This window comes from Lygodium microphyllum, chromosome 8, assembly GCF_053477565.2.
Source record: "Lygodium microphyllum isolate KBCC chromosome 8, Lygodium_microphyllum_v1.1.10, whole genome shotgun sequence".
Taxonomy (NCBI): domain Eukaryota; kingdom Viridiplantae; phylum Streptophyta; class Polypodiopsida; order Schizaeales; family Lygodiaceae; genus Lygodium; species Lygodium microphyllum.
In genome coordinates, this window is record NC_141142.1 from 34,592,262 (window position 1) to 34,619,867 (window position 27,606).

Consider the following 27,606-nt stretch of genomic DNA (forward strand, 5'->3'; position numbering starts at 1 on the left):
CGGCGTATCCTAGTTCTGACGGCCTGATCGATGGCATCCACCACTCTTGCTTCTCTTCGAGCCTTCTCCTTCCCACTCGACAGGCAGTCTTACGCCCTCCTCGGTCTTCTTCAGCCTCACAATGCACATAGAGGCGATACTACTTCCTAATTCTCGCGTGGTAGCACTGCAGCATTGTGGCTCTCCCCTCTTCACTCCCCCCCACAAGGCTTTTATAGGTGAGGGGAGGGGACCTTCCCGGTGCCACACAACCATAGTGCATGGCATATCCCCCTTGCATAAGCTCCAGTGAGGAGCTTAATCATCCGCGCCACTCTCCCTCTCCTCCAGCACGACTGTCGGCTGGGGGAGAGGAGATAATTTTGAAAAAAAAAAACCATAATTCCAACAATTATCCTTTTGGACTTCTACCAAGAGGAGGTTCTTATGAAGAACGCAGGTTAGGAATCGGAAATATTACAGTTTGGATCCGTTGCTCGTCATCGCCTCTCTTGCTTGAACCTTGCCATGATACCACAGCCTGTTATGAAGCGCATTTTGTCAATACGCTCCACACGAAAATGCTGTCCGCATGACCACGCTATACTATATATTTTGTACTATACATTGAAATACTCAAATTATTTATCGCATATAAAATATATATACGACAAATCCTAAACACATCATCACCTTTGGACTACATCCCCTCGAGAATTTCCACTCCTTGGTTGAGACTTCCACCCCTTTGCAAGACGTTGCGATCAAAGCTTCATGCAACCATCGCGTTGACATGAACCACAGCATCTCCTCCATGCCCTTGAGATATCGAATCGGTTGATGGTGCACACTACGTCGAAATTCAGATCATGCTTCCTCTCGATCTTGTCTAGCTTGCTGGTACCTGGCGAGCCACGTCTCCATAGAGGCATGGTGCAACATACAAAAGCGATTCACCTTCTCCTCCATTTCAGCATCCATTCTTTTTTCTGTCCCATTTCCAACCACCACATCTTCGATTAGTCTATCACTGTCCTTCAACAACCATAGCATATTGTTGTCTAGATCCACCATTGGTAGCCATTGTGAAATATGCACTAACGCCTCAAACACCAACCAACCTTCAGCCATACTACCTTCTGGCTGAGCTCGTTGTCGCACAAAGTCTTTTAGGGTTTTCATGAAGCACTCCAAGAAGAATATCCATCGCGTATAGACAAGTCTAGCAATCTCCACTTCATCTACAAGATGCACAAGAAGGTGGATTTGTATCATGAGCATGCTGGTAGGCAAGTATTTCTCAAAGAGACAAACCGTCTCTAGTGCTCCCCGCCTCGTGGGGGATTCAATAGAGGATGTCTTAATCTCCTTCTATGAGATCCATTGCACTAAAGTCAACAACTTGTAAATGGCCCCGCGTATTTCTGGAGTAAGGCATCATGTGATCGCAATCGGTAGTACAAACTGCCACAAATGAGAAAGCATTATGAACAATGACTATACTCCAAATAGCAAAATGTGCATGCCAATTACAATCCATTCGTAGTACAAAACTGACATATCTTATGCCAATCATGGGATTTTAGCCCTGATAATTGATCATCTTTAGAAAACGCAGACCTGAGAGAACGCATCATACCCGTCGGAGTGCGAATAGACTTAACTATTTGCTTCACAATGCGCTCTTCTTTAGTGGACAAAACCCAAGGAGCGCGAGGTAGCTACATGCGACCATCAGCACTCGACTGCGGCCAAAGCACCTCCATCTTGCCTACCTCCTTCAAATCCATTCGTGCCCCTATAGTGTCTCTCTTTCCTGTGATGTGGTCCCATAGCAAGCTGCCCACGTTCTTGAAAATATGCATGGGATCCAACAAGTGGTTGATCTGTAAGTGGGTCCAATATGGCAACTTGTAGAAAACTGAGAATCGTCGCATTCCATTTGGATGTGACTCCACGTGGACCATTTTCATCTCGTACCAATTTTCGGCATTCATACGTGTTGGAGGTCGTCGAAGAAAACCTTCCCTGAGTTCATGACCCTCTGGCAAGAAAGCGGCATGTCCTTGATATACCATCTTCTTCATGGTTTGTGACCAGCTTGCGGCATTCATACATGTTGGAGGTCATCCAAGAAAACCTTCCCTGAGTTCATAACCCTCTGGCAAGAAAGCGGCGTGTCCTTGATATACCATCTTCTTCATGGTTCGTGACCTTCGGGAGTCTAACTGTGGCCCGCACAATGGACATGCATGATAACCTGAGATAACCAGACCTGTTCCAACACCTCTATCCAGTGAATACAAACTTGAACGAGCTATGATAGATATTATCAATGAGAACGGAAGCCTATTTACTTAAGCACTCTCTGAATCCCGGAAAGTCATGCATCTCGTCCACATGAGAATGGCTCGAATATTGATGGACCGTCGACTATCGCACTTGCTCATATCTTGCACGGTGACCCCCTCCTCCCACAAAATCTTAAGCTCATCAACTAATGGACGAAGATACACGTCCATATTTTTGACTTTGTAGCGGCAGGGGACAAGTAAGATAAGGATGAGATGTCATTTCTTCGTAGAAAGCCATGGAGGGATATTGTAGTTGACAAGGACTATAGACCACACACTGTAAGAAGTTGAGCGTAGACCGAATGGGTTCATGCCATCCATTGCAAAACCGAGCCAAAGATTCCTTGGCTCTCGAGCAAAGCCTGGGAAGGTAGAGTCAATGTGGCTCCATGCGCATGAATCCGCTAATATTCATTGAACTCCATCTGTGGACCTATTCTACGCATGCCACATTGTCAAGCTCACCATGCCGGACGTAGAAACATGTGGTTTATGCTAGGAATAAGCGAAAAGTGTCTAAGAACTTTTTGAGGGATGGTTTGCCCTTGCAAGTCCTATCAATACATGTGAGCACCACACTTTGGACATGTCTCCATAGTCTCGTATTCTCCTCGAAACAGTATGCAATCGTTGATACATACATGGATGCTGTTATAGTCCATGCCAAGCTTTGGTAAAACATATCGTGCATCATCACGAGACTCAGGCATGGTATTTGCAGGTGGTAATATATGATATTTCAGTAACCTGAAAAAATCATAAGACACCTTGAAAAAGCACAAATGTTTTTAATGATAGTGCCGAAAAGAAATCAACGAAGCGTACTTACAAGGTACCTGAATAACTCGGTCACACTCGCATAGCTCCACCCGTATTTTGCTTGCACACTTAGAAGTGCAAGTAGTCAGGCGAGATACTCAGCACTCATCATATAATGGTATGGATGCTTCCTCTCTAAGCGGATCAGAAATCTCAATATCCATGGGAATCAATGCATCGATCATTGCCTCCAACTCAGGCTCCAAGATTGTAGGTAAGTCTAGAAGGCTGCATGTCTCCTCTGGTATTGACGGTATGGATTGGGTAGTACCTTTCAAGTGGTGGATTGCTCAGGCACTCTATCCATCGCATGCCCACGAACTCTTCTAATTGCCCGCAAAGGGTGCACTCCTCCTTGGGACGAGACGTCACCTCCTTGGATAGAAAATTTGCCAACCACACCCAATCTCTTTGTATATAGTATTCAATTAGCTTGCAAGTACAATGCATGATTGATATTAACTTTTCTTACTGTTTGCTGAAAATCCAAGTTTGCCTGATCAATGATCTCAGATTGAAACTCGCTGAAGCGTCGTACGTGTTCTATCGACAATCGACGTTTTCGTCTAATTGACAGCTTGCATTGAGAGCAAGGACATGGGTCACGCTGATTAAGATACGCCTCATGATCTTAAACATCAAGACTTTCATCGTTTTCCATTTTGTCTACGTTACGACAAACAATTTGTTTTTGTTATCATTCTTTTTTTCTTTCTTAAATTGTTTGAGAAATGATTTTTTCTCTTGTAACTCAGCAAAAATTAATGTATGTAAAATCTCCATCCACCTATCCACAAATTAACGTATATATATCGGAGTGTTTCACGTCTCGTGGTGTTGCACTGGATCTCACCGGACCTCGCCACCACTCTCTCTTTGTTTTTTATCCATTCATTATCTCCTCTCCTTCTATCTCTCTCTCTTTTTCTCTTTCTTTATTATGATGTATGTTTATTCCCTCTCTCTCATTCCTTCTTCTTTTTTCTCTTTCTCCCCCTCTCCCATTTTCTTTAACAAAATATATATATCTCTCTACTATTACAACAACAACAACAACAACAACAACTACTACTACTACTACTACTACCACCACCACCACCACCACCACCACCACCACCACCACTACTACTACTACTACTACTAACAAGAAAAGAAAAAAAAACTACTATTACTACCACTACTACAACAACAACAACAAATAAGAAAACAAAAAAAACCATTACTACTACAACAACAACAAACAAGAAAACCACTACTACTACCACAACCACGACTACAATGACTACGACTATGACCACAACTACGACTACGATTACGACCATGATCACGACCATGACTACAACGACCATGACTATGACTACCACTACCACTATATTAAACAAGAAAAGAAGAAAAAAAAAACAACAACTACTACTACTACTACTACAATAAACAAGAAAACAATAAAAAAGTACTACTACTACTACTACAAAAAAAACAAGAAAACTAAATAACAATAAATAAGAAAAGAAAAAAAAACTACTACTACTACTACTACAAACAAGAAAACAACAACCTCTCCCTCCCTCTCCCTCTCCCTCTCTTTCTCTCTTTCCCTATTATGTTTAATGTTTTCTCCCTCTCTCTCTCGTTCTTTCTTTCCTTTTCCCTCTTCCTCTCCCTCTCTCATTTCCTCTCCCTCTTTCCCTATTATGTTTAATGTTTTTTCTCTTATCTCCTCTCCCTCTCTTTCTCTCTACCTCCCTCTCCCTCTCCCTCTCTTTCTCTCTCATTTCCTCTCCTTCTCTCAATACACACGAATTTTAACAAAAACAAGTAAAAGAGAGAGAGAAAACACAAAAGCAAAGCAAGAATGAACAATGCACTCACTGTAAAGGCTCAAAAAAGGGTTTGGCAGCTCCTCTTCGCCCTCCGTACGCCTCCTCCTCTTCTTTGCGAACGGCGGTGGCGGCGGTGAGAAGCCTTCTCTCTCCCTCTTTCTCTCCCTCTCCCTCTCAAATGTAAGATGTTTGCTCTCCCTTTCGCTCTCTCTTTCGTGTATGCGTGTAAAATAACGCGCTCGAGTTTCGGCCCGCGTTTTTTTCGTCTGAGTATCATCGCGATTAGCGTCTCATTTGCGAAGCTAATAGTGACGTGACGCCGCTATTTTACGTCAGAAACCACTATTGCTATACCTCCATATCCTTGTAGTGCTAGCTTCACCCCTCTTTGCATCCTAAAAGAGTTTAGAAGTGATCCATTTCAAGATATATATTGCTATAGGTACTGCTCTTTGAACATGTTCTCATAAGTGACTAGTTGCCCAATTGTCACATAGTTCCTCTTCCTTGCACATAGATTGAAAGTGGTCCTTACATTGTAGCTTGATGACCATTTAGTTAATTACACATTTTCCATTGTCTCGCCATAGTACAAATAGACTTTCTTTGAATATTTTCAATTGCAAACTTATGAATGTAAAGAAAACACATTGCAAGTTTTCTACTATAAAGTAAGGCAAAATTTCAAGTTCCCAAACCAAGGTAACTTTTGTGGTTACTTGAGCTTTAGTGAGGAGATAATTCACTATTTTCAAATTTTCTATGCTTTGATCATCTTGCAAGGTCTTAGGAGGTTTTCCTTACTTGATCAACTTATTCTCACTCCTTCTTGCATAGCCATACCCCTTGTAGCTTTATGCAATTCTAGAGTGTATTAATGAATCCCTCCCACAAATTACTTACCTTCCTTCCTATATCCTTTCCCAATTTTTCAATTGCCCATCTTACCATATACATGAATGCAACCTATTTGTAAGGTCTTGCATTAGCCACCATCCATTCAAACTTGCTTTCAATCCTATGGAATATTCCATTGACTTTAGGCAATATCATGAGCATGATTTGAAAGTAGGTAATTAAATTCTAACTCATGCATAGCTACTATTGGGATACATTCCCCCTCATTGCAACAATGCAATTTGTCCAACCTTTCCCAACAACAAGAATTAAATATGAGAGGTGGATTGTTGATTTGTAAGTAATCCATCATGTCCACTAGACCCGATCTCTCCCATGCATAGTTCCAAGACTCCTAATTCACACTATGAGTTAGAGATGATGAATTAGAGATAATGATGAGGAAGCATCATAATGTTTGAGGACCATGTTAAAATCCCCACAATAAGTCTCTCTCATACCACAAGTTTCTCAATTGGTACCACAAATTCTTCCTTAATTTCATGTCATTGTGCCCATAAATGTTGATTAGATCAAAACCATCTTCCCATTTAATGGATACTACTAGTAACATCCCATCCGTTGAGCTAAATTTGCAGCAAGGTTCTTTGCACGCTTTAACTATAGTTATAAATCCTAAATTCTAGCCTTTTCTCTCCTATCCAAACATTATCTATGTTGGTAAATTCAAACCCACTCCACCAATGTAGCTTGTGGTCTTGCACCAATGTTACATCCAAATTGAGCTTGAAACTCCATTTCCAAAATAGCCTCCTCTTCACATTGTCATTGAGGCCTTTTGCATTGCAAGTTGCATTTTAGATTGTCTTGTGTGATTCTTCTAGTATTTGGACTTTTGCATATGCCCAAAGCCCTTATCTCCACTTTCCAATGCAGTTTTGTGGTGGACCATGCATTTACTAGGGATTGATCCTACTTTTTGAGTATATCAATATTGACGTGTACCACAAACAAACCATTTTCTTAAACCGCATAATGCATTGATCCTTCCATTCTTGATGCCATCTATATTTTAGCATCCAATCAAGGATATTCCATGCCCGATTGCTCCAAAGGGGCATTGTTAAGTGAAGGCATTTTCTCTTCCTCAATTGTTCTTTGGGATTGCGGCTTTATTCCAAAGTTTTCTAACTTGTGGTGGCTTAACCAAAGTGTTGTCAAGTATTGCTATATTTTGTTTTGGATGGGAACTTCTCTCTCCTTGACTTCTCAATGTATTTTTACCTTTCTTTTTATCACCATTAGGGCTTTCTATGTTAGTGATCTTCCTATGATTTGTCCATTCTCTTTGACTACATCTACATAAGAGACCTTACTAGTTTTAGTGAAAGACTTGTCACTCTCATTCCTTGTTTCCACCTTTGAACACTCTCTAAAATAGTGTTCCCATAGGCATAGTTAAAACAAGCCCCTATTAATTTGCCCCATGGCAACTAGCTTACATAGGGGACATCAATCTCTAGATATGCAAGTTGGTTCTACTTTATGTCCCAATCTAGACACAACCTATTTCTTAAAGAGATAGCAAGAGGAGGATACTTAAAATTTTGGATGCATCTTTAAAGCATGGTACATTGATAGTTTCTGCAAATCCCAACATATATAAATTTTAGTATTTTGAGACATTACATTGATTTTATGATGCCAACTCTACTTTCACCTCAAGTTATTGTTCTAATTTGAAGCCAAATCTTGTATGATGCCATGTATGCATGACTTCCCTCAAGGTATGCACGGCATACCATGTTTATTTGAAAACCTAATCTATAATGCTATTTTTTTGTCAAAAAGCCTCCTAAACACATGGATGCAACCATTTGGTTTAATAGTATCCTTAAAAGCACTGGCATGGTTGATTAGATTTATTATAGGAAAAATAGGTTTTTGGAGGTGGTCCTAGATAGAAAGCAATGAAGAAGATGCTCACGACTGGGAATTTATTTTGGGGACTTGATCTTGTGTACATCATGCCCTAGAAACTGATGGAGATCAGGAAGGATAGCCTCAAAAAAGAGTTTACTGTCTAGGTTGAGATCCCATACATATGGAATTTTGCTTTTCAACATTACAAAAGGGTTAGGAGAATGTCTAGATTTTGACATCATTGTCAAAGTTATAACATTTTTATAATGTTTTTGCTCCTAAATTAACATGTGCAGATATTGTTTGTCCAAAGTCTAACATTTGGAGATGTTCTTGGGTTTGTGAGTCTAGTGTCTCCATGAAAAGGCATTTTTCATGGAGACACTAGACCTTGTACCAACCAATATCTTTGATAGAAAATTCAACATGCCTATTCTCCCAAACTTATGAGACCATATAAATTTTTGTGTTTAAAAGCATATCTTTTATGATTTTTATAATAGGATTTTTCATAAAATATCACAAACCATATTATCATAGAAATGTAGTAAAGGTCAACATAAATACCTAAGAAATGATATTATAAATCATTTGATTAGTGCTATTATTACTAAATGAGAATTCAACATAAAGAGTCTCATGGTGGCAAATAACTAATGCTAAACAATGTTCAATCCCAATGAACATTGATATGCAAGTCCATAATGGTACCACAACAAGACATTCATAACTTCTTTAGACAAGCCATTCTTGACATTTTTTGAACCAAAATTTATCTATAAACTTGTAAACCTTTGATTATTTCATATATGGATATTGGTTTGATTTTGATATCGAATACCATGTCTTACATATTTTAGATCTTTGTTAGTGCACAAGCATGTAAACATGTTATGTGTGTATTAAATGAGAACACAATGTACATGGGTGCACTTTCATATCAAGGTAAAATCGATACAAAAAAGGTCATATATGTAAACTTACATGGCAGAAAAGACATATTGAATAATTTTGGGAATCATTGAAGTTCCATTTTTAAAAAATGAACATGAAATATTGTTTTTGTTTGATTTGATCGATCAAAGGTTGTACCATACAAACATGTATCTCTACAAATACTAACCTTATGGGCATGATTACACACACACACACATATACGCTCACACGCACACGCACACGCGTGCGCATGCATACACACACACAGAGGAAACTTGGCACCATTAAAGCATGGCCTGCAACTGTAATCTAGCTCTTTATATTAATGTTGTTGTTTGATATGGAAAAACAACTTTAGATTAATTGAACTATCAAATATTGTGCCATACAAACATTTATCTCTATGAATACAAGCCTTATGGGCATGATCACACACACACGCATGCATGCACACACACACATGCACACACACAAAGTAAAACTATGGCACCATTGGAGTAGGGCCTTCAACTTTAATCTAGCTTTATATATTAAAGTTGTTTGATATAGAAAAACAACTTGAGACCTCAAAAGAGTGTAGGAATTGATGGGATCTCAGAAGAATGTGGTGTTTAGAAACACTAGCATAACAATTAAAATTAGTATCATTAACAACACCACCTCTTACTCTACATAGGTGATTGAGCAAGGTCACTACACATTGTTTTGGCCAAAACCAAGTTCATGTCCTTCTTCTCGTTACAAATTGGCTCAGAAATGCTAATGACGCAAAAATCCTTGATGTTTGTGAAGATCCCATGAATATTCAAGGTGCACGTTTAGCCCTGAATGATGGTTTTCTTCGATCTAAAACAAGTATTGTATATTAGAATGGAATTGGATCATATTATTATCCCCTTTTTGCTAAAACTAGACATTGTTCTACCCATAAGCTCAAATAAGGCTTTTGTAGCTTTTATATGTATGCTTTTACTACAACTCCCCTTATGAAATGACCACCATCATATTTCAAGCAAGTAGCATAGATAGCATGCTGATTACTCATGTTCCTTGTTTTGTGGGGTCAATTTCAACAAGTTTAGTTGTTCTATAGACAATAGTGGCACGCCAAACATGGATGTCATCATTGTTGGATCCTTGCTTATTGAGTCCACTTCTTTCTTTCTATATCTTGCTTGAACATAATCTAGCTTGTTACCATACATTGGTAAGTGTGAAGATGCACAAGATGAGCTTTCCACTTCATCTGAATTGTCATTAAGCTCTTCTTGTAGAAATTGGGAGGTGAACCAATCCCATTTTTCCATAGGTCCTGAAACTCTAAAAGTAGGCCATGATTCTCTATGATTGGATATTTTTGTAGATAATTGAGTGAAATAATAGATCTAATGTCATATGCATTATTTAGATTTTAAAAGTAGGGTAAAAGGTCATTGTACAATACATTGTGATTAATTATTTCTTCACTTTTCCTACAAAAGAAGTGGGGATGATACATCCTTGCATTTGACCTTGTCCATTGTGTTAAGCTTCTAAGTCACATTTCTCTGCATAATCAAGTTGAGCTTAAAGTATGGGTGGGTTGTCCATACACCTTTTAGACTCTTCTTCCAAGTCCATAAGGTGCTCCCTTGATCTTCCTTCTCATAGTCCTTTTTAACATTCCTAATCTGGATGTCATCATACTTCCAAAAATCCTTTCTTTTCTTTAGATCATTAAGAGGTTTCCATTTAGGGACATCCACAACCTAAGTGGATCTAGTTGAATGGAACTTTTTTGGATCAAGCAACAAAAGAATTCTCAAATCAAAATAGTCTTTATAGAAAACTATGGGCCATGTCTCTTTCTTTCATAGGATTAGATGCAACCATCCTAGCTCCTTGTTGAGAGTCGAATTATGCTAACTTCATAGGTCCTCTATTGAGTGAAAATTCATATTACTTGCATACCATATAGCTTCCCAATTGCATAACCCTTTTGCATTAAGCATCTTAGACTCATCCTAAATAGTGCAGACTTGACTACTACATGGCATCATATGATGTTGATTGCCACCAAACATGCTAAGTAAGCAATCCATCTGCTTTTATTTTCTTTCCATTAGACATTGCATGTTACACTTGTCCATGATTCCACAATCCATTGAGCTTATGTGGATTTTTTAATTTTCACCTTGATGTCTCTGTAAAGGATGATGTCCCAAACATCTATCCCTTCCCAATCCTACAATCCATTCAACATGATGGCCCATGGTTGGTTCTTGTTGAATCTCTTCAACAAAATTGAAATAGTAATGTTGTTGACCACTCTTTAAGTGACTCCAATCCCACACCTCCTTTATCTTAGGGCTAGGTCACCTAATCCCAATGCATTTCTTCCCAACCTTTGAACCTTTGATGACTAGTAAAATTTTCCAAAAACGGCCTCCACCTTGGACCAAGAGGATTTTGAAAGTGTCATAATAATAGCAATAAATTTTATCATATCTAACATGACACTTTGAATGATAGTGAGTCTGCCTACAAGGTAAAGATCCAACTCATTCTTCTTTTGCATTTTGGCCTTAGATTTCTCCATGAGCCAATTGAAACATTGAGAGAGAGTTACCCCCAAACCAATAGGGGCACCCAAATGCCTTACCACTTAACCTTTGTTGATCACCTCAAATCCTAGCCCTTGCAATGGACCAAGATCATCATTCCAATCAAGAAGTAGGACTTCAATTTTATCATTGTTGCTTCTCAAACTTGAAACAATGGAAAACTAATCATGAATGCATAATAGCTCCTTTGAAGAAGTGTCATTAGGGGTGAAACTATTCGAATTATCATCCACAAACATTTCTATATGAAGAGACTACCATCAAGGAGGGGAAGTCCTTTGATGACACCATTCTAGTCCTTGAAAACTATGTGATCTAGAAGTGGTTGAGTCATAAGGGTAACTTGCCATACAAGCCATTAATACCAATAAAATTCAAAAGCACAAATCTTGCAAAAGGGCTCACAAATCCATATCACTACAATACTTGGATTATGAAGTCCCAATCAATGCGGTCATACACTTTATCCAACTTGTCCATGTTAATTGAAAAATATCATCCTCCTAATTCCATAGCATGATCTATGCCCATGACTGATTTGAGAGTTGCATTCTAAATTTTCCATGAGTGTATGAATTCATAGTATATTTCATGCAATACATGTGGCAAAATGGACTTTATTTTCAATTCCATTACTTTTGTAAGCACCTTGTATATAATATTCATCATAATCAAGGCCCTATAGTGTTTTAGTTTACTTTGCTCCTCTTGAGTAGTAATTGAACTAACCCTTGATTCTAAATATGATGTATGACACCAATAATCTTATCGTATTGGCTACTCCCTGGGGGTTCACTATAGATGTTGTATGGTATCACGTGAGTGTAAAGGGGGGGGGGGGGGGGGGGGTGGTTTGGAAGGGGACACTTAAGCGTATACATTAGAGGTAGACCCCTCTTAATATCCTATATTGAAATTAAATTTAAGGAGGGGATAGAGGGAAAACATAAGGGGGGGATGCATTTGATCGCCTCACTCCATAGATTGGTTTCTCCATGGCATACAAGAGACCTTGACAAGTAAGGTTAAAACCCTAAACCTGCACATGGTAGGGTTATTGAATTAATCATAGTGTGGGAGGGGGGAGTTGGCACTCTCCCATGGTTTTGGTAGAGAGACTCAACTCCCCTTCTTCCAAAGAGAGCTTGGTGTCCGCTTGGTGTAGTCACTTTAAGTATAAAGGGGTTCGATTCCCCTACTCTCTCTCCTCATGTGGTAAGGGGGCACATGCACTCAAAAGCATTGTGACACATACTTCGATGGTATCCAAGTGCCACTACATAAATCACTTTGTGATATGACCATTTTGATACTTTTAATTGCTCGGGATAATTTCAACTTTTAAAAAGAAAGTTAGTATATGTTCTATGAAGACTTACATTTTAAGAAAGGGGATACATAAAAAGTCAAACATGTATATCTTATAAGCTTAAATAGGGGGATATATTAGTCTTACAAGCTTCATAAATAGGGGTTTTTTTAGAAGTCCTTGCATGCAGGTGACATGTCTTCTTTACTATGAGTGAACCCCCCGTGTGGCTACTATACACACATCCTTGGTAGCACACCTCCCATAAAATAATCAAAACTTTGGTGGAAATCCATTGGGACTTCTTTGCTCAATCTAGCCTTTGTCAGGACAAGGAATGCAAAAAGTATGCACTCGTATCTCCTCCACAAGATCATGCTCAATGCCAACAAGCATGCACTCATATTCACCTACACAAGTTCATGCTCAGTGCCAATAAGAGTAGAGAGGTGACTGATAAATATATTGGTGATAGCATCTTCATCATGAACCATTATGCCATCTTCATCTTTGATGGAAACTATAGTTCCCCTTCTTTGCTTGTGCTTTAGAGACCTAAAGAAAGATTGGTCTAATGATTCACCTGGAATTTATCCCTGGATTGTATTTTAATAGCTAAAATTATGTTAGCTTCCTACATGTTAATTTATCTTGCAAGAGGTAGCATAGATAAAAAATCCTAGGATTAACAAAATGGCAATCAAAAGAATGATTTCTGAATCCAAGAATCATGTCAAGGAATGCTCTTTCCATAGCAGCTTTTCCTCTTCCATGCTCATTACACAGAGTAATGATCACCCAAATGCAGTTATCCCACCTATTAGAAGACTCTTCTTGGTTTCTAGCTACTCTCAACCATGCAAACTTCATCCACTCTACAAAATTCTTATCCTTGAGAAAGGATGTGTTAAAATTAATGTGGAAGGATCTTTGAAAGTTCTCCTTGCCATTCAACTCTAGATTCATCATAATAGGATAGTGATCTGACTTGATGCACCGTCCCCAATACAATATATTTAACTTTAGGTGCTAACTACTTTGCCATGCCCCTATATAAAAATTATCTAATTGATCACCCCTCCTTGTGTCATCCATGTGGTGATTGTGGTCGTTGAACTTAAGGGGTTCAAGCTATACAAGATCTCTTCCACATCTACTTATTGCAATTATTCATTTAGACACAATCTTTGTTTTTGAGTATCAATCATGTTACAACCCCCATGTTTCAAGTATCTCACCCCTAAATTATATTCCATTTGTAATCCTAAATCAATGCACTAATACATATCAAGCAAGGGCTCTAGGTTTGCTATGGAATGGTGCAATGTCCCAATTTGATTTCCTTAGGAATTGGGTAAAGAACAACTCACAAAATCTAGGCTATAGATTAAAAATGATGTAGTAACATACCATGATTTTTTTTTCTTCTTATTTGAGAATGAACAAATGATCCTATCGCATTAATTGTTGCTAGGAGATGCTTAGAAGCTATTGACCATCCTTGTTCAAATGGATTACAAATTTTGGTCCTAGGTGCCCTAGATGCATGAAGGTGCATGTGTTATCAAAATCACATGAATAATTATAGGAAAATAAGATGATGATTAAATTTATTTTTGGTGGATTTCTAATATCGTTTAATTGACACATGATTATAGCTTGTCGTGCATAGGCCTATGTATGGCAATGCTTACCCATGCTTGGTAGTTAGATGGTAGGGACTAATGTGATTTGTGCTTGGTCATCAAATTATTATAAAGATATTATGTTGTCAAAGAGCACTTATGGTGCACAAGGAATATTTATTGGACACTCGAGTAGTGAAATTATTTTATATTGGATGCACACTCTTTAGTGTGCTGGTTATATGGACACAAGTGCTAGTGATTATTTGTGAGATAATTTACAAAATCTTGGCATTATTATTTGATTATTTGTTAGCTAATTTATAAAATCTTGAAATTATTATTTTATTGATGTGTATCTTAACTAGATTAGGATTGGTATTTTAGACCTTACCTTTAGGAAATAAAATTCACTTTGGAAAAAAGAATTGGAAAATATTCACTATGCAAGGAAGACAAATGTGTGGCCTATTTTTGGGATGTCTTTTGTATTTTGAGTACCAAGAGAATAAAACTAAATAAATGTATTGGGGGGATGATTATACCCAATTGGTCTCTCATGCAATCTTCTATCTTAACTTTCTCTTTAGCAATTAGTTGTTCATGAAATTTTTTCAATCTTTGGCAAAACTATGGTGAATTATTGCAATAGCTTGTGTGGGTTGAATTCCCTAACTCACCACTAAATCATAGCCCATTCATTAGAAATTTGGCTACTCTTATCAATCTGTTAGGACCTTCACAGATGCAAACACTAAGTACTATTAGTAGAACTTGACCTTAATAAATATCTCATCAAATATCTAAGTATATTCGATTCAAATGGTAGCTTCATTTTAACATCGACCAATAATTCATAAAAATATGCCAAATACCTATTTCAAGTGCTTAACAATAGGTCATTTATAAGAAATTTCTCAAAACTCAAGCCTATTAAACTTGCTCCTTAGAAACCAAAAAATCCCCAAGAGAAAATAGAAAAATCAAAATATGATGTGTTTTAGCCTATTAACAAAAGGGGTAATAGCAAAAACTAAAAAAAGCGAGATAGCAAAAACAATAACAAAAGGAAGAACATCATCAAATATCTTGCTTTGCTCATGGATTTGACAAATGACTATGGGAATCCTATAGCTAAAGGGGAATCAAGGAAACCTGCAAAGCACATCCCATCTCAGATGAGGATGAGGTCATAGTTGAAGAAACTCAACTTATAAGGGAGGGCAAAAGTTCTTTTAATAATGTAGACGACTTGAACTTAGACCTAAACATTAAATCAAATAACTTAGATCTAAGAGAAACGTTTAGGATGGTAGGACCAACCAAAGATCCCTTTCATTTCAAATAGCCACTTAAAGACACAAACAACCCCCCCCCCCCCCCCCAAAAAAAAAAGAATAAAAGAATTCAAAAGAAAATATTCCAATGTTGGTCAAAAGTAACCCCTTTGGCCATGGTAAGGAGTCTCAAAAAGGAGGTAAATCTGACAAAAATAACTTATCATGTTTAATAAATTGAATATAATGAGATTCAACATCAAATGGTTGACTCACCCTAAGAGGACTTACAGATTATCTAAAAAACAATGCCACAATCCTTGATATCATTTGCATACAAGGAGGATTAAACATTACAGAAGACCAATTACATAACAATTTGAAATTAATTCCTAAGGAATATTAATGGTTCCAATAAACCACTCCCCAAGTAGTGATCAATCATCCATTAGAGTCCATAATAAAATTAATCAAGCCTACATAATATTTTTGTTGATAGAGATAATAGCTAGGTAGTAGCTCATTTTATGTAAATAGAATAATTATTTTCCATGATTTTAGTGTATATCCCTACTAGCTCCTATGAGAGAAGCAAAGTATGTATTTCATTGCAAGAAGTTTAGTATCCTAATTTTTCCTAGGGATTTCAATATGGTTGAATTTCTACAAGATTGATGTTTAAATAGATGACATTTAATAGTAGGTAAGTAAAGGGATTCATGGTAAAAGTTAAATCATGTCACGATCTATTTGATATAAGTCAAAAAAGCTAGATTAGATAGATTTTGCATGTCTTTTGGATTGCTTTCAACTTCTATTTGCATAAAGTGTAAGCTTACTAAAGATACAATCCTCCCCTCCCACTATCCCCTATATTAATTTCTCTAATGATGACAATGTAGTCAAGGCAAGTTGGTTTAATATAGACGTCACATTATTGAACTATGTAAGGGAAGGCATCAAGGATATTTGGGCTAAAGCATTTTGTGATAGCCGTTCCCAACTCAAGCATGGTCAAGGGCTATTGGAACACCAAAATATTTTCTAAGGGATGAAAAAGTACATGTTGTTAACTAGAAGGGGACTCAAGAATATTTAAATACACCCTATGCACACATAGGATAGTAATCAAAACTACTTAGAGCCAAAAAAAAAAAACTTAGAAAAAGTAAGGAATTAGAGGCTAGTGATCTCCAATTATTCACTAAATAGTGGCGGTGTGGCAAGGTGGGAAGACCCACCCATGAGATGTTTAACATTGTAAAGAAGAAGAGAGAAAATGATAACATCCCCTTGCTTATCGAGAAAGATATAATAAGTGCTTAGAACAATTCTAAGAGCTTGTAGATAGCAAGACATTCTTCTTCAAATAGGATTAGCCAACTAGAAGATACTCTTGCTAAGGCCACCATTGCCAAGACAAGACATAGGGTTGTCTCACAATCCATGACTAAAATCTTAGATGGGGAGCTTACTAGATGGAGCAACTCGCGAAAAACTAAAATTATTGATATAATAGATTCTTTAGCAAAAGGAAAAATTCCATGTTTAGATGGGCTACCTAATGAGTTCTTTTAGGAATTCAAATTCCTAATCTAGCCCTCAATGTCGATTTGGAAACACTCACTAAGATAGGATGTGGAGGAGTCATCAAACTAATATATAAGAGAGAGAAAAATGATCTATTAAGTAAATATGCCCAAAAAACCAACTAAGATATTGTTTCTTCATAATTGACTTTAACAAGGCCTATGGCAAGCTTGAATAGGAATTTTTCCTATGATCGTTCCAAAACATGGGATTAGGTAGGAAGTTCATAAAGCATGTGAGAACTTTATGTTAAATAAGCTCAACACCCCACCCTCATAAGATATCACCATCGATCTATGGTGCTCTAAGTTGTAAGGTCCCCCATTATGAGGAGAAGCCATGAGTGAGCATGAACATTAGTGGATCCTGACTTGTATGTCAGATGAGGTCTATGTAACCGAATGGCAAAAAAGGTGACCTTTGTGGATCTAGCCTTTCGGTTAGATAGAGTAGTTATGCTGGTAGTAAGTTGAGGAAAAATGCATTGAGTTGTGAGGTGTGAGAGTTATCAGGGACCCCTATTTTGGGGTTCGGGTGCCATGGAAGCAGCCCTTGGCTAAGGGGTCTCAAGCTACTTGCCCCCTGACAAGGGTCTGGGAATAGCATCCCATGCTCGATGGTAAAGGGAATACTCCCTATCTGACTAAGAAAGGTTCATGATATGGTTGAACAATTCCCAGTTTATAAAAGGAAGGACCCTCCAAAGCCATCGTCAATCTATCTTTCACCCGATCAGAGTTTATCCAACTACCCTTAAGCTCTTTGCCTTTCATATGTTTGGATCACCAAGTTTGGATCACCAACTAAGCTTCACACTAGAAGCACATGGGTGGATATAGCCATCTTTATAACAATTTATTTGAAATTAAAGTAGTTTTTGTTATTCTCATATTTGTTGTATGTTCTCTACTCCTTGCTCAAATTCTATCAACTGTGCCATGTAATTTTTGCATGGTATTAGAGCCTAGGGGCTCTAAGGAGTGAAGAGTATGTGAGAAGCAAGCGCTTCAATAGTGAAGAGGAGAAATGTTATTTGCTACATCAGATAGTGGTGCTGGTGCATTAGGTGGTGCTACTATATTGACAATTCAAACATTGAGGATTCATCCACCAACCTTTGACGAAGGCAAGTTAGATTATACAAACTACACTTTGTGGAAGATTAAAAACTATAACTATCCTTGATTCTTATGAGCTTCTAGAGACTGTATTGGGGACTGATCTAGAACCACAACCCACCCCCAATCCATCAAATTTGAGTGTTGTGATTTCTCCAAATGAAAATCTTCTATGAGCTTGGAAATGAAGGAACACATAAACATTGTGTGCCTTAGTTACAAGTTATTTTGACAGTGTTTTGACCTTGATTTAGCACACAACCAAGGCATTAGAGACTTACAACCAAGGCATTAGAGACTCACAACCAAGGCATTAGAGGCTTGAAACATACTGAGGAGTCCATACAAAATGTGAAATCAAACAAGGATTCAGAAATTAGAGAATTAACTAGCAACAAAGAAGTTTGCTGAAGGAGATAGATGAAACATTCATCACTCAGATGATCAAGAATCTGCACAACCAGATGGCTGGCACTGGGATACAAAAGACTAGTGAGGAGCTAGCTCTCGGAGATGTCTTCAATTTGTCCACCAAAGTTTGATGGATTGGTAACCATCCTAAACACTCAAGTGAGACCCCAAGCTTTTACATTTGAATTTTGTGCACTACTAACATATGAGAAGTTGTGGCTTAAAGTCTCAAGAAGGTAGTAGTAGTGAAGACGTTGCATTCTCCACTAATGCAAAAGGCAAAGGTGATTCCTCTACCAATGGTGACAAAAAGAAGTATGGTGGTAAGAAAAAGTTTCAAGGAGAGTGCTTCAACTGTAAAAAGAAAGGATGTGCAATATGATTGCATATTGTCGTGTCAAGAAGACAGATGAAAAGAATGGCACCATGAAGACTAAAGGGAAGGAGACAGTCAATACAACTGTGGAGTTATTCATGGCAACCATTGAGGAAGTATGTTCCTTGGTGCAAGAAATATCTACCACATTGACTCATGTGTGTATAGTGGTGCCTCCCCTCATATGACCAATAAGAAAGGTCTATATAGATCTATGAAGCCTCTGCAAGAATCCATCATTATGACAATTGGAAATTATACAAAATGCCCTACTAAGGGCATAGGTACTATTTTCTTTGTTGCTACCAATGGTAAACTCAAAAAATCTTTCAAATGTGTTGTATGTTCAAGAGCTTAAGAGAAATCTGCTACTATCAATTGCTTCTATAATTAATATTGGCCATGAGGTGAGGTTCACTAAGATAGGTGTAGAAATCATTGATAGTGTTGGAAAATTTGTTGGCAAATGACAATGAAAAAATAACCTATATGAGCTAAATGCTCTTACAACCACCGCTAGTGTGGGTACAAGTAAACTTTGGTATAAAAGATTTGGTCACATTGGTTTTATAGTGTTAAAGAATATGCATAAGCAAGTTATGATTGCTCACCTACTTGCAGTAATTGAAATGAAGGAACCATGTGAAGCTTGTATAATGGGCAAGCAATTGAGAAAGGCATTTCCACAAGAAAGCAAGAATAGAGTGAAGGCTCCTTTAAAGTTGCTGCATGCTGACTTGTGCAGTAAAATGCCTATACAAACCATGGGAGGATATTCTTATTTTATATTGATTGTCGACAACTATAGTAGAAAGATGTGAGCGAAGGCTCCTTTAGAGTTGGTGCATGCTGACTTGTGCAATAAAATACCTACACAAGCCTTGGGAGGATCTTCTTATTTTATGTTGATCATCGACAACTATAATAGGAAGATGTAGATATACTTCCTTCATAATAAGGCTCAAGCTTTTGGTAAGTTTAAAGAATGTCTAAAACTTCTTGAGAATAAAATAGGGCAAAGTGTGAAGAAGTTTAGAACAGATAGTGGTGGTGATTTCAATTCAAAGGAGTTTGAAGACTTTTATAAGAGCAAAGGGATTAAGTATCAATTAACATCTCATCAAAATGGCATTATTGAATGCCAAAATCACACTATTATGAAAATGGACAAGGCGTATGCTTAAGAGAAAGGGAAACCAGTTTTGGGTAGAAGATGTTAATACTATAGTCTACATTTTCCATTGGAGTTACACAAAGGCTCTTAAAGGCAAAACTCCTCATGAGGCCTATTCTAAGAAAAAACCATTTGTCTCACACTTTAAAACTTTTGGATTTTAAATGTCATGTACATGTTCCAAAGGATAAAATAAACAAGTTAAATCCAAAAAGCACAAAATCTGTCTTCTTGGGTTATAATGATGAGCAAAAGACTTACAAATTGTATAACCAAGAGACAAAGAAGATCATAGCGAGCTATGATGTGGTTTTCAAGGAGGAGCCATATACAGTGGAGGAGAATTTAAGTTCTTCCACTTTATCATCCATCGAGGAAGTAGTCCACTATGAACCTATCCCGAGAGGTGTCCCTATACTCAAGGAGGAGGAATCATCTTCGGATGATAAGAAAAAAGTTCACCAACCTGTAATCACACCATCAAAAAAGCCATTGCCATGATGGGTGAAGTAGCTCTAATAATCCTATGCCTAACACAATTGAGGAAAAGATAGATGCACCAAGAAAGTCTTTGAGAATAGAGGAGCAAAGAAAGGCTTCTTCTCACATAGTCAATATGACCTAATTGAAGCTTCTTCTCACATAGTCAATATGACCTAGCTAAGATTATGAGAGAAGTAAAGGAGCCAGCAGACTTGAAAGAAGCACTTGTTGTTTCGATATGGAGAGCAGCTATGCAAGTTGAGCATGATAGCATAATAAAGAATTATACTTGGGAGCTAATGGATCAGCCGGAAAAAGTGAAAGATTATTAGTACCAAGTGGGTTTAGAAGATAAAGTCCAGGTTGATGGCAACTTAGAAAAGTACAAAGCCATGTTAGTTGCATAGGGATTTTCAAAAGTTGAAGGATTTGATTTTCAAGAATCATTTGATCCAACTGTCAGAATGACTACTATTCACACGGTACTTGTAGTGGCCACTCATAAGAAATGACCAGTTTACCAAATGGATATTGAATCAACATTCTTGAATGAATACCTTAAGGAGGTTGTAGATGCCTCAAGCCAAAAAGCTTTTCTTAACAACATTGTCGAAGTTCAAATCTCAAGAACCATATCCATAACTAATAACCCTGTACTTGAGCTTGTGCACCAAGCTATTTATCAAGATAAGAAATATGAAGGACTCTTAGCTAAGGCACTTCAAGGAGGAAGCTCTAACAAAGAAAGGTCTAAGATTAAGGATTATTGTGCTAGCAGTGGTTGTCTATATTACCATGATCGCCTTTGTGTCCCAAAAGGACCAGAAGTGAAGGCCAAGATCTTATGGTGGAAAACACATGACAGCCCCATTGCAGGACATCCGGGGTATGCCAAGACACTTAGCACAATTCGTAAGAGCTATCATTGGCCAAGATTGAAAAATGATGAATTAAAGTATGTAACTCAATGCTTAACTTATCAAAGAGTCAATGCAGAAAGGATCAAGATGCCTAGAGAGTAACAACCCTTGGACATTCCACAAATGAAATGAAAGTCAATAAGTATGGACTTAATTGTTGGATTACCTAGTGTTGTTGGTGGATATGATTCCATCATGGTAGTGGTTGATAGATTGACAAAAGTTACATACTTAATCCTAGTCAAAACAACCTATAAATCATCTGATATTGCTCGAGTCTTTATCAAAGAAGTATTTAGGTTAAATGGATTGCCAAAGAGGATAATTAGTGACCAAGACTCCAAGTTCACCTCTAAGTTTTAAACTTGCCTATTCCAAGCAATTGAAACGTAGCTATGCTTCAGTACTGCTTATCATCCTCAAACTAATGGCCAAATTGAGAGGGTGAACCAGACCATTGAAGATATTCTAAGGTCTTATTGTGGCAAATAACCAAAATGGTGGATTTAACATTTATCTTTGGTGGAGTTTGCTTATAACACTCCCTTTCAACAAACAATCAAGATGTCGCCATTTCAAGCCTTGTATGGGCAAGATTATCGTACACCTCTGAACTTATCGGATCCCACTCTCAAGGTAGAGGCTTCTAAGGCTATGCTTGAGGAGATACACCAACAAATCCAATTGATCTAGCATGACATTCAAGCTCCTCAAGATTGACAAAAGTCCTATGCAGATCTTGAAAGATCCATAATAACATTTAAGGAAGGTGACATGGTGTTTCTAAGGGTAAGTCCCGAAAAAAATTCATTATCCTTGGGAAAATACAAAAAGCTTAGTCCAAGGTATTGTGGACCATATGAAGTAACCAAAGTAATGGGAAGGCAAGCCTACAAGCTTAAATTGCCACCCCATCTCAAGATTCACAATGTATTTCATGTAAGCCTACTTAAACCTTATGTACCAAACCCCAATCACATGCTTAATGACAAACAAATAGTCATACCTGCCCAAGGAGTCTTGAAAATGCAACCTGAGAAGATCCTAGATACAAGGAAGAAACCTCGAAGAAGACGAATCCTAAGAGAACACCTAGAACAATAGAATGATTATGAACAGGATGGCTTGTATCGATGAGGCAACCCTTATGAAAGAATACCCCCAATTTTGATAAATTATGTCTCTTATGATTCCGAGCTTACACAGCTGGACAAGTTGTAGATTGTGGTGGTTCGGGACATTGGGATCCCTAACCCAATGCTCCCTAACCTCTGCAAAGTATGGAAAAACTCACCTATGGATGGGGATCCTATGCTCTCAAGGGAGGTAGATATTTTGGTTTTTGATCACTCGAGCACCTGAGAGGACAAAAGGCCGAGTGATAAGTGTCCCTGTTATGTAAGACGACTCCTGAGGCTCAAGGAAGCTTATAGAGCTCTGAGCCGATAAATTCCATGTTGACCGCAAACGAAGTGCAATCACATACAACCTAGTCCCCGAGGGACCGAAAGGTTCTATTGTAGATTAGAAAGACGAATTGTGTACCTTTGCGAGGTGATGGTTTTGGATGTTACTATGAAATAAAGTATCTAATTTTTAATTTATTTGTTATGTGCTAAAAATTAAATTTAACAAACCCGATTCAATGGAGTTATAAAATGAAGCTAATTTTATATGTCCAAACAACATGGTAGTATACTTTGCTAATTAGAAAACTAAGCAAACCCCATCAAGAAAAGTGAGAGCCTTTGATCCTAACGATCGAATGCCTATGGTTAGGTGGACCTTCTAAGTCAAGTAACTTTCCAACACTAGATAAAGTTGATAAAATTGCAACTTTCCAAAAAACAGTAGAATTAGTTTCAAGTTTAACATCATTTTAGGGAGCCAAAGTTAAGTATTATCTTATGGACAAGAGGATCAAGTTACTCTCTTTCCCATCTCACTCTCTTTGAACCAAGTGCGGTGTTAACCTCACTCATGTCTTTGATTGATTACAAAGTGGTCTTTCTTAGGTAGGCCTTAGATTACTATTAGATGTAACTTGTCCACGCCTTCCCTTGTTTAGTAAAACTAAGATTCCCATGCTCATCTAAGTCCAAGGTTTCCCATGGAAAGACGAGATGTTGATATGCACGGATATGAATTTCAATGGACTACTAAGACGACTCCTTCGGGTCTGTTGGAGAAGACACCTCACAATACAACTTAGCACATGATTTGCACAAGACCTTTTATACATATCACAACCTTATTGGAATTCTAGCGAGCAAATGTAAGCATGAATGTTAAGAATGGGTTGGAGCAACCACAAGAATTGAGACTTTTGTGAAGCACACTATACTAGAGAGAGATCAAAGGGCATTATTGCTCATTTCCTTAAATATTAAGAGTTAATAAAACCATTCAAGTTTTTCATATGATCTAATCTCATTGACCCACCCCACTTAAAGTAAGGTCAAGTCAAAGGTGTTCAAACATTTGCAACCAGCGTTAGGTTTTGATGGATGTCCATCTATCCTACGAATGACAAAATAGTATGAAACTTTCCATTGGACAGACAACTTAAAAAATTTGCCAATCCATACATGTGTAAAAATTGTGAGTAAATGTCTATAGATTGGTAATAACAAGAAATGCTTGTCCAAAAATAGAGCAATTGATAGCATATACTATTACATAATGAAAAAATATTACGATACTCAATTATATTGGATATTTCTATAAGATATATATACTTAGTACTTTCATTGTAATTGTGGTTTGCATCTTTTGGTTGCATATTTATGTCTATAATCATAATAGTATCAAAAGCATAAAATTACAATGATTGTCTATGGATTGGTAAAGTTTGAATTTGCCGTGCCAGAGGGAATCCCAAGGTCAGAAAGAAAGTTTCCCATGAAAAATAGGGCTGCATCTCAAATCCTAACTCTGCCTGAAACCTTCAAAGAAATAACTTAACTGAACCAAAGTGTCGATCATTGGCCACTTTGCAAGTCCACATGAGAGCCCAAAAAGGTCGTTAAAGCTGTAAATGCATTGTCATTGCAAGGTAGCGTGAGACAGCCCAAGAGTTTTGATTGAGGGAACTTGCAACATTGCAACTCGTTTAAGCGAGATGATCAAAGCCCCTACGAGCATAAAGTCGTATAACAGTTCTTTCCGGCGCCAAAGCTTAAGGGATGCCAGACTCCAGTAAACCCCAGCAAGGATTTCCACGTGGAGGGGAGGGCATATGAATAGACAAAACTCAGGACGCAATGTCCACCCACCGCACGTGTCGACCTCCCCCAAAAAAGCGCCGGGGTTTGGCTCCCTCTGTTTAGCTTCCATCATGCAAGTTCTCAAGGCATCTTACTGACTCTGCTTCGAATCTCGCACGTTGCAGAAGCCATATTGTTGCTGCTTAACATTAAATAGGGGAAAAAAAGTAGCAGAGAATAGATTAAAACAGACTAATCCCACACGTTCAAATTAACTACACCAAAGCATACACGGAGAGAGAGGGATTGGATTTAGCCAGATAGCTATGGGTACACAGCCATGCAGAGAACATGAGATTTATCCTGATTCTTCATGGCAATTCACAGGAAAGAGCGGTACTTTGTAACCAGAGTGCTGCAGTGCATGTGGTTAAGATGGTCTTTTCATGATATGGCTAAGCCCACCGCATGATTCATTCTTGTTAAGGAGGGATGAAGGAAGATTTGAGGTGAAGACCACAGTTTCAGGGCACCACCTCCATTGCCATTGCCTGCGTCATTATTCACATTCCAGTTAGCACTTTGCCCTCCCCCAAATACAGCATGATGGTGATGATGGCCATCATCCTCATCATCGACCATAAGAGCCTGCACCCTCTCGGCAATGTGACTAATTGCTCTGTTTCCATTTTCATCATCAACAACAGAAGCCTTTGCCAAACCTAAACTCCACTCTTGAGTCGCAGGTGCTGATGACTGCTCTGCCTCCACATGTTGCCTCTCATCAAACGGAGAAATTACGCGATCCACTAGCTTGTCCCCAGAATCCACAAAACACCTCAGATTAGTACGGTTTTCCTTTTCCGCGGGATTTTGAATAACGACAAGATCTTGGCTGCCATCTTGAGCACTGCTCGATGTAGAAGGAAACAATGCTACTAATGGACGTTGAACGCTAGGATTTCGTGCACGGACATCATTCCCATCCTCTCTCCTCAAATCCCAGGTTCCGCATTCATCAAGCCCCCGCACTTCACATCTTTCAATCTGCACGGTAGTATCTTGCCCAGCCATTGCAAATCCAGATTGATCACTGCCACCAAAGGTGAGGCATTTGATCTCGTCGTTAGATGCAACACTAGCATTATCATCTGATTCTTCGTTACTAAAATCTAAAACTCTCTGCACTTCACTATCGCCATCGTCATCGTCGTCTTCATCAGGATCAAAAGAATGGCAATCACAATCAGCCACAAGCTTTTCTTCTCGAAGATTCCCTTGATTACAAGGATCACCATCCAATCTCTGTTCTACTTCGTCAGCTTCCAAAGGTTCAATAAGCTGCAGCCGCAGCCGTCCATTCCCTCTTTCAGCTCTGAAGAAACCTTGCGGCCTTGAACTCAACCCTTTGAGCACAAACCTTCCCCCTTCTTTGTAAGAGAGTGTTGCACAAGATGCAAGTGGTGGCGGAAAGCTCCGCCTGCGCTTAAAAGCTGGTGTCTCCTCTACAGAATCACAGGAATAGCTTCGTTGCGGAGCATTGGGAACAGTCTTACCTTCTCTCTTTTGCTGTTCATATCTCCCACTTGTGGTAGTCTGAAAGCTTTCAGGCATCTCCCGCTCCGGAGAGCGAGAGCAATCTCTGGTTGAATGCTCCCAGTCTCCTGCAGATTTCAAACAGACAGACGCATCCTCCCAATAATCTTCACATTCAGAATGTATACTTTTGCTGCAACTGCACGGTTCAGGAGATTGCCAGTACCTAGACTCTCGTCTACTCCACATTTCGGGTAAGATTGCGTCAGAAAGGATGAAAATCTCTCTCGCAGAAGCGGATGTGGAAATGAAAACGAAAGCAACAACAGTAATACAGCAAAAATGGAGGAAGCCAAGCTAAGAGAACAAGAAGAGCATCTTTTGCTGATCTTTAAAACCACAAAGAGCATGTATTCAAGATCATTCAAAGATAGAAAAGGAGGAAGGAATACACTTCAAGCTTAGAAATAGAAAGTCACAAAAAAGTGGAAAATGGAGGAATGTGATGCAGGTAATCGCCAAGGTTTTAAAAGCAATGAGGAAAATGGCGGAACGAAACGGCAGGTCTCCTTGAGACGCAGGGTTCAAAGCAGTAGAAATGGAAGGAAGGAAACAGCAGGTATCCCTGGAACGCAGGGTTAAGAGGAGTAATGCGTGAAGAAAGATGAAAACTGATCAAAGCAAAGGCTAAGGAAATGCAAAGCTATGGCGGCGCAAGCGCGTTGTTTCAAGGAACCAGTCAAATAACAGACAATAGAAAACGCAAGCTCACAAGGATTGGAGGAAGGAATAAAGAAAGGATTGAATAGAAGGAGGGAAGGAGGTAGGTAATGGCGGTATCTCAGACAGAAGGATTGAATAGAAGGAGGAGAGGAGGTAGGTAATGGCGGTATCTCAGACAGAAGGAGAAAGGCAGTCAGGCCTGGAAGAGCCGGAGTGTGAATCGGCCTCTTGGCCTAAGGCACGCTCCCCGCGCCAAATCCTATTAAAAAGGAGAAACGTGCCTTTGCCTCCAAGATGTGTGGATGCCAGGAGGACAAGACACTCTTCCAGATATTGCAACGCACATAGCCTAACCCAATCTTTTTTTTTCCCCGAGAATGAAAGAGTCGTTACATTACCCACCCCCCCACCCAAAAAAAGAAGAAAGGGTGCATAGCGTTTTATAAGATTGAGCTAAGGGTCGGTTCAAACAATGGGGACGAATGCCTCACTCGAGAGATACTAGACATTCTGCCCCTAGATTATCTCCATGTTTTGCACCTAGACTTTCTCGACGTTTCGCATCA

General features: G+C 38.6%; 1 protein-coding gene across 1 annotated transcript; it reads right to left on the bottom strand.

Moving 5' to 3' along the window:
• Window positions 1-24,298: 24,298 nt before the first annotated feature.
• LOC148032142 (uncharacterized) lies at window positions 24,299-27,354 on the bottom strand. The gene has a single exon (XM_087682775.1). It carries the CDS (start codon window positions 26,564-26,566, stop codon window positions 25,226-25,228), a length of 1,341 nt encoding a protein of 446 aa, XP_087538901.1. The 5' UTR covers window positions 26,567-27,354; the 3' UTR covers window positions 24,299-25,225.
• Between the last annotated feature and the right edge of the window lie 252 nt (window positions 27,355-27,606).